At 43.9% G+C, this 8,483-nt stretch overlaps 1 protein-coding gene across 2 annotated transcripts in view; it reads left to right on the forward strand.

The window, feature by feature from the left end:
* The window catches only part of ZDHHC13 (zinc finger DHHC-type palmitoyltransferase 13), a 50,589-nt gene extending 48,956 nt beyond the window's left edge, over window positions 1–1,633 (forward strand). For both annotated transcript variants that reach the window (XM_042957803.1, XM_042957805.1), the window contains exon 17: window positions 1,067–1,633. In XM_042957803.1, coding sequence (XP_042813737.1) covers window positions 1,067–1,205 — 139 coding nt within the window. In that variant the 3' untranslated portion in view covers window positions 1,206–1,633. The remainder of the gene's footprint in view (window positions 1–1,066) is intronic.
* Window positions 1,634–8,483: the final 6,850 nt, after the last annotated feature.

The raw sequence follows: 8,483 nt of genomic DNA on the forward strand, positions 1-8,483 counted from the left end.
TTTGGCAAGGTTTTTGGAAGACCACACCGTGTCCAATAGGTAAGATTAATTGGAAGGAGCTCCCTCCCTTTGGTTGGAACTGCCATCTTCGAGTAATTCGCCAAAATGACCAGCAACAAGGGAAGGAGGGGAGGCCCCTGCTGCATTCTCTCTAGGCCTTTTAGACAACACGGAGTTGCTGTTCTGGCCACATGCTTGTGAATCTGTCAGAAAGGTGATATTGTGGACATCAAGGGAACGGGCTGCAAAGGTTCCCATGGCACAACCGCAGGAGTCTACGGTGTCACCCGGCGTGCTGTTGGCAGTGTCATAAACCCAGAAGTTGAGGGAAGATTCTTGCCAAGAGAACTAATGTATGTAGTGAGCATATCAAGCACTCTAAGAGCCGAGGCAGCTCGTGTGAAGCATGTGCAGGAAAATGATCAGAAGAAGGAAGCCAAGGAGAAAGGTTCTTGGGTTCAGTGGAAACGCCAGCCTGCCCCACCCAGAGAAGCACACTTAGTGAGAACCAGTGGAAAGGAACCCGAGCTCCTCAGAGTTCATGGGATGATAGGTATAAAAAAGGACAAAAGACTTCTGGACTATTAAAAAAAAAAAAAAAAAAAAAAAGGATTAATTGGAAAGAACTGAGACAGGGCCAGGGCCATATTTAACTTAGAAAGTTTAAGGAAAAAAAAAAAACACAAACATCTGTTGACTGTACTGTTGCTGGCCTGCCTGGCCTCTGAAATAATCAAAATCTGAATCAGGGCAGTGGGAATGGAAAGAAGGAAACTTCTTGATGGCAGCCATCATTCCAGTGAGTGGGGTGCTCAGAAGGAAATTAAGTTGCTGGGCAGGAGTCAGAGAATCTCACAATAGGGATTCAGGTCCAGAGACGGAACTGGGCATCAATTTTAATGTCCCGTAATCCAGGGAATGGTCTGATTCACCTCTGGATTCCTGCAGGATCTTCAAAGGATGTCGTATATTGTAAATTCTCAGTGAATATTTATGGTCTGGATGAATGTTTGTCAAAAGGTAAACAGGAAAAGTAGTAAGATGTGTTCTCTTCCTTCCTTGGCAGCCTTGGGTTCACGCAGAACCTTGCAGATTTCTTTCAGTGTGGCTGCTTTGGCTTGGTGAAGCCCTGTGCCGTAGATTGGACGTCCCAATACAACATGGTCTTCCACCCGGCTAAGGAGAAAGTCCTTCGCTCAGTATGAAGAAAAGCGACCCCAGACTCTCACTCTGATCTGTGTTCATGTTGATTCCCTGTGGTCTGCAAGTGAAGTGAAGATTAGGAGTTCACCGAAGCCCAAAGGAAAACACAAGTGATCTGTAAAGCTATTTAGTAAAAACACAAGTTCTCCAGAAAGGCACTACGCTTTTAGATTTAGCAAGATGGACTGTTCCTGAACAATCTTGGCAGACATCTAAAAACGCTTTTATATGTTTCACAAGAAAATACAACTTACTTTTTTTTTTTTTTGAGATAATATTCACCAATTATGGATAAAATGTAGTATTTTCGAATACTTTATTGGTTGTTTCAAAATAGTACTATTCTTTAAGCTTGTAATTTTTGATAAATTATTTGTTTGTTTTATCTATAAATATGTAAAAAATATCTAAATAGAAGTACCTGTTTTGCTTTCACACTTAATAAATTTTTTTTTTTTTTTTTTTTTTTTGTAGTTGAGACTTCATTTCTGACACTTAACTTTCAGAATCTTAAATTGAGAAAAGGTGTATGTAGGGCATAAAGAAACTGATTCACAATTCCAGGACTGAGTTGAGCTCCCTGGTAACACCAGTAAGCAAGATATAATTTTCCATCTTACTTAGAAAATGGAACAGATGAGGTTTTCAAGATTAATTACTGTTTTTACTTAGTACCCTCAAAATATTGGACTGATGTGATTGTAAGTGCTAATTTCCCTTGTTCTGGAGGAAAAACTAATTCCACTTTAACTCTTGGTATTGTATATAAATGCCCCTGGACATGGCACCTTCCTACTGAAAACCCTTCCTTAAGGCTCCCCTTGCTCTTGGGGTAAAGGCTAAACTTCTCATCATGACCTACAAGGCCTTGAATAATATAACCTTATTTTGTTTCCCAGTCTCACTCTGGACTACGCTTTGTACTCTAGCCATATTGACCTTTCCGTTTTTCAAGGATCCTTTCTCCGTTCTTCTACAGAGCACACCGAGCCTTTGCAGATAAGGAAACTAAAGGCTAAAGAAGTTTGTATCTTCTCCAAGGTCACTTAGATACCAAGTGGGGTAGCCACTTCAGAGCCTAGAGTCACCTTGAATATTGTCAGACACGTTGTGCGTGTTCAACAAATGTTTCAATTTATTGAATGAAGGGTTTTTAAGCAGGGTATGATGTGATCATAATTGTTTGAAGTCTCTGATTCTCAGTTGGGGGACAGAAGGACTTTCTCAAGCTATAGCCTTTCCCTTTCTCTTCAAATCCTACCAAGTATATATTCTCAAATTGTGGCCCACACACCATTTAACTAGAATTCTAGGGATGGAGCAGGGGCTTACTTGTTTAAAATTCAAATTCCTCGCCTCACACCTTCCAAACCACTATATGCCAGTGCTTCTAAGTGATACATGGCACGGAAAGCACATTTCATTAATTTTTAAATTATTCCACAGATATTCACTGAGCACCATCATAGGTCTTTCAGACCATAAAACATTTAACTGGGCATACTAATCACAGAGCTTGCAATCTAGAGGGAAAGCTAAGATGAATGAAACTATAGGATAATGTAGAAGATATTAAAAGCCATAAGAAAGGTACAAATAAAATATTGTTAGAGTTTAGAGGTTGGAGAGAGCCTCAGTAGATGTGATAAGGGAAGTGTCTATGGACGATAAGGCATTGCAAAGGGCCTTTCAATGGTACTTAGTTTGGAAATCCGGAGTTGGAAGTGAAAGGCATTCTCATGTAGAGAACCCTCCGAGTGCAGATAATGGGAGAGTCTGAAGTATAGTTAGAACCACGGCAGCTGGGCCTATAGGGTGTTTCAAATGGGGCACTCGGTTAGTAAATCGGAATGGTTGATTGGGACGAAGTCACCAGGGGCCTTGAATGTTAAGCCAAGGAGCTGGAAGGTTGAAGTGAGCAACAGGAGCTGTTTCCTTACCTCGTCAATAAAAAGCCCTTGAAAAGGTTGTGGCTGGCCAGTATCTCCAATTCCTGTCTCCCCTTCCTCCTCTTAACCCACTTAAGCAGTCAGGCTTTCACCCCTGCCCTCCATGGGAACTGCTTAGCAGCATTTGACGGTGGCCGGTCCGTCTTCCCAAATACACTTTCCTCATGCGGCCTCCACGAGACAGCACCCCTGAGTTTCCTTTTAACCCCACTGGTTGCTCTCGAGATCCCCCAGTCTCCTTTGCTGTTTTCCTTCCCCTACCATTTAATGTTGGAATGTCTCAGTGGCTAGTTCTTGAACTTCTTGTTCTTCACCTAAACTTACTTCTCCTTCCTTGACAATCTCGTCCAGTTGTGTGATTGCATATACGATCTGTGTACCAAAATGCCCCAGCTTTTAACTCTGGTTCAGACTTCTTCTCCAACTCTATCCACTTAAATAAATGTTTAATAGACATCCTAACATGTCCAAAATTGAAATTGAACTTCTAATCTCCACTCTATCCTCACCCTCACAAATAAAAAGTAAAGAATTAAATAAAACATAGTAAATTTAAAGATAAAATAGGGGAGCCCAGATGGCTCATTCACTTAGGCATCCAACTTTGGCTCAGGTCATGATCTCACAGTTCATGGGTTCAAGCCCCCTGTCAGGCTCTGTGCTGACAGTTCAAAGCCTGGAGCCTGCTTCAGATTCTGTGTCTCCCTCTCTCTCTCTGCCCCTCCCCAGCTCATTCTCTCTCTCTCTCTCTCTCTCTCTCTCTCTCTCTCTCTCTCTCTCTCAGAAACAAACATTAAAAAAATTTTTTTGAAGATAAAATAAATAAAAAGTAAACAACCCTGTTCCCTACCCCTTAGTCTTCCCTATATCAGTTGTTTGGAAACTCCATCCTTTCAGTTACTCAACATCAAAACTTTACAATCTTTTCTTGATGATTCTTTTTCTCTCGTGATATGCCAGATTCAGATTTCTTTGAGAAATCCTGCGGACTCCATCTTGAAAATACATCCAGAATTGAGTGCTTCTGACCACCATTGCTGCTGTCGTTCTGAGTTACCATCACCTCTTGCCTGGGTTACTGCAGCCTTCTTATTTGGTCTCCCTGCTTCCACCCTTACCCTGCCACAAGCAGCCAGAGTGATCCTTATAAAAGACCGACTGAATCCTATTGCTTCTCTGCCTAGAACCTTCTAGTGACTCTTGAGCTCACCAGAGGAAGAGCCAAAGCCCTGACAGTGGCCTGCAGTGACACCTGCTAGGCATGCTTCCGCCTCAGGCCTTTCCTTGCTGTGCCTTGCCTGGAATGCTCTTTCCCCAGATATCCACGGGGTGAAGTGCCTTTCCTCTGAGCTTTTTTCCAGATGTCAACTTCTCGATGAGGCCCATGCTCACCAACATCTACAAAGTTGGAACATCCTTTCCTTGAACTATTCGTCCTCTTCACCCTACTCTGCATTTTTGACCTAGCACTTAACTGCCTTTTAACATACTATGTAATTTAATATGTGTGTTGCATTACGGTCTCCTTCCCCAACCCAGTAGGATAGCAGGTCCCTGAGGGATTTTTGTTTTGTTCGCTGATGTATCCCAGGTACCTAGAATATTGCCTACTACATAGTATGTATTCAGTAACTACTTGAATTAATCTGTTGCATGAGCTTGTTGAATGAATTGAAGGGATTTTAAGCAGGACATGATGTGATCGGAGTTGTGTTTGAGGACTGATTCTCAACTGGGGGACGGAAGGATATTTTTAAGTTCTGTCTTCCTGTCTGTTCTCACCAACCCCTGCCAAGTAAGTATTCTTAAATTGTGGTCCACAGACCATTTGCATCAGAATAACGGGCCTGGGGTGGTGATGGGAGTGGTGTCCAGGGATCACTTGTTTGAAATTCAAATTCCTCTTCTCAGACCCTCCAGAGTCTGACCCCCTACCTCCAGAGTCAGACCCCTACCCTCAGTTCTCTGAGGAGTGAGTCTTAGAATCTGAATTTGTAACACGTTCCCCAAATGATTCTTACATGCACATGCTACAGTTTGAGAATCATTTGCTTAAGGCCTCTTACCCCTACCGTCTGATTGTGACTTTTTCCTCAGCTACATATTGGTGTGAAAGTTTAAAAAAATAAAAAGTTTGAGAGTCAGTGTTTTATAGCTAGGCACCCCGGGTTTGAATCCTGGATATGCCAACTGTAAGTGACTTTTGCCTCTGAACAAATGACTTCCCTATATAATGCTTCTGTTTCCTCGTTTGTATCATGTGGATAACAATAGTATATACCCCCAAATGTTGTTAAGAGGATTAAATATATTAATAACATATAAAGCGCTCAGAATTATACTTGGCTCAATACATGCTAATAATTTAGAAATATTTGGGAAATTGATTAGAGGTAAGGAAATGTGCCAAATTCACCTTTCTATACTCTCTGTGTTGTGTGTTCTGGGACTAGCATTCTAAAAACTACAATTTCCTTGTCAGCTGATTTTCCATTAAGTTCTGCAGATAGGGGAGCAGGAAGGGAGAAGAGACTTAACTCCACTTTTCTTGCCAGCTGTTCCTCTCAGTGTTGTCCCTAAAATGGCCTTGAACCCTGATGAAGACAGTTGGAATCCGTGTCTAGCTTTTCTCCCGCAGTTCCCCAACCACCTCTATCGTCTTCCCGTAGAAGCCCCAGCAGGAACCAGGCAGGGCTCTCTGCTCAGAGGTCTGACTCCTAACCCTGGGAAACCTGTCCTCGAGGGATCTAAATTAGGGCGCCCCCATCTCTCCTCTTTGTTTTCCCCAGCCCCACACTTCATGGCTGCTTCCTGCAGTTAGTCACCTCTGTGCTAAGTCAGGGTGCTCCTCTTTACTTTCTGAAAAAGATTAGCACCTGCTTAATCAATTCCCTCTATTATTTTCTCCCTGTTGAAGCAAAACAGAACACACTATTTTTCTGTGTTTCTGACTGGACTCCGACGGATATAGAATGTTAGAGATAAGCTTTTGATAATGGTCCAGGCAGGATGTGATGAAGGCCCAGATTACTGATTGAATGTGAGGGGAAGAGAAGGGAGAGTCAAAGATGACTTTGAACCCAGTGAATTGAGAGGGTGACAGTGTTCTTCTGAGAAGTAAGGAAAACTGTGTGGGGAGACTAGGTGATGAGTTTAGTGGGTGGGGCCTATTGAGTTTAAGGTATTGCAGGCTATGCAGCAGAAGAGTCTAGAAGGCAGCTGTAAAGAGACCAGGGCATGAATGAGGGTCATGAGCACGGATGGACGAGGTTGTCACAGGAGAGAGGTAGAAAATTGAGATGAAAATGGAAAGGGGAGTTGCCCTCCTGAAATGGGAAGATCGGTTCTAAAAAGAGACCAAAGATGACAACCAATGCGAACAAACAAAATGTGAGGGAGAGAGAGACAGAGAGAGACAGAGAAACCTGTCCTCGAGGCATCTAAATTAGGGGACCCCATCTCTTTGTCTCCCCAGCCCCACACATGGCTGCTTCCTGCATTTATCACCTCTGTGCTAAGGGCAGGAACACAGCCTTCCAGACCATGGATTTAGGGAGCTGGAGAAGAGGAGGAGGGCATGGGGAGGAGGCTGGATATAGGAGGATAATCACGATAGCACAGGGGCGTAGAATTCAAGAAGAATTCATTTCAGAGAGGGAGGAGTCACTTGTCGGGAGCTGAGGAGAGGTTGAGAAGAACAACTGAGGGAAGACGGGGTTTGTGGTCTGGAGGTTAGGTGGCTCGGTGGAGTAGTGGCAGCCGGCAGTGGGGTGGGCAGCAAGGAGGGCACCTGGGAGCCAGCTGCTCAGGCCGTAAGACTAAATGGAATGGAGTCTTACAGTTTGGCTTTGAAAGGAGAGGGGAAAAGGCAGGTTTGGGCTTGTTTTATTTGTCGGGGCCACGGGGACATGACTATTATGCTGTGATGCCCTAACTTCATTCCTCTTTCCAAATATCTGTATAGTCACATCGGAGACAGTGCATTTGAATCATTTCCACAACTGCTACGCAAAATCCTGATGATGGTCCCCGTGACTTAACAGACTGGCTGGACACTGAACAGTGAGAAGTGGAATATCTTGGCTATAGCACATCCAGTATCATAGCTGGGAGTAGTATAGTCACGGGAGTTAATGGGATAATAACCACCCCCGCCCCCGCCAATATCTCACTGGCTTAACACCACATAAGGTTTATTTCCCCCTCTTGTTACAGTCCATTTAGCTGTTGGAAGATACTCTTCCATGCAGGGACCCGAGCTCCCTCCCAGCTAGTGTTTCCACTGTTTCCTAGGGCCTCGGCGTCCACTGGACCTTCTGCATCCACAGGTGTGGAAAGAGACGATAGACTCTCCTGGATGTCGTGGGGGCTAGGCCTCCATTGGCCAAACTCAGTCCCGTGTCCCAGTCAATGGTAGGTGAGCCTGGAAAATGTAGTCGAACAGTGCCCAGGAAGCAGAGGGGAAACACAAAGACTGCTAAACCACAATAAGGCCCTTTCTTTGTTTTGCTTGGGTTTTTCATTTCTAAACTTCACTCCACATATAATAATCTCTTCTTTTATAGTCTAGCAGAATTTTGCGTTTAGTCCAGCCTACACTCTCTCCCACTTCACTCACTCAACAAATGTTTAGTGCGTGCCTACTGTTTGTCGAGCACTGTGAATACAAGCGTGTCACATTCTAACAAGGAAGCAGATGGGAATTCAAAATTTCAAGGAAATGACAGCAGTGCTATGTCAAGTATTGGCTGTGGGAACACAGAGGTGGATTAGTTCTGCTCAGGAAGTTCAGGAAAGATTTTGCAGAGGAGACGGCATTTGACCTGTGACTTGATTATAGGAGTTTGCCAGGCTAAGAAGTTGGTTAGGTTGTGAAGACGGAGGGTGTTCCATCTTCTAGATGTTCTAGACAAAATGAGCAGCATTAGCAAAAGCATGATGGGGTGGGGTACTTGGCATATTTGGCAAGCTTCAAGTCTTGGAGTGTAGCTGGAGCTCCTCTGGAAGAGATGGCTGAAGCTAAGTTGAAGGGTAAGCCCAAGGCCAACTTGTGAAAGCCCTTGTATTGACCTACTGTTATGGGCTGAACCGTGGCTCTCCTCCTTGCCCCCACATTTATATGTTGAAGTCGTAACCCCCACAACCTCAATACATTAATTGTATTTGGAGATGGGGTCTTAACAAAGGTAATTCAGTTAAAATGAGGCTTTTCGGGGTCTCTAATCCAACATGACCGGTGTCCTTATAAGAAGAGGAAGAAATTAGGACACAGACATGCACAGAGAGAGGGCCATGTGATGACGGAGAAGGCGGCCACTTACAAGCCAGGAG

Source organism: Panthera tigris, chromosome D1 (genome assembly GCF_018350195.1).
Source record: "Panthera tigris isolate Pti1 chromosome D1, P.tigris_Pti1_mat1.1, whole genome shotgun sequence".
NCBI lineage: Eukaryota > Metazoa > Chordata > Mammalia > Carnivora > Felidae > Panthera > Panthera tigris.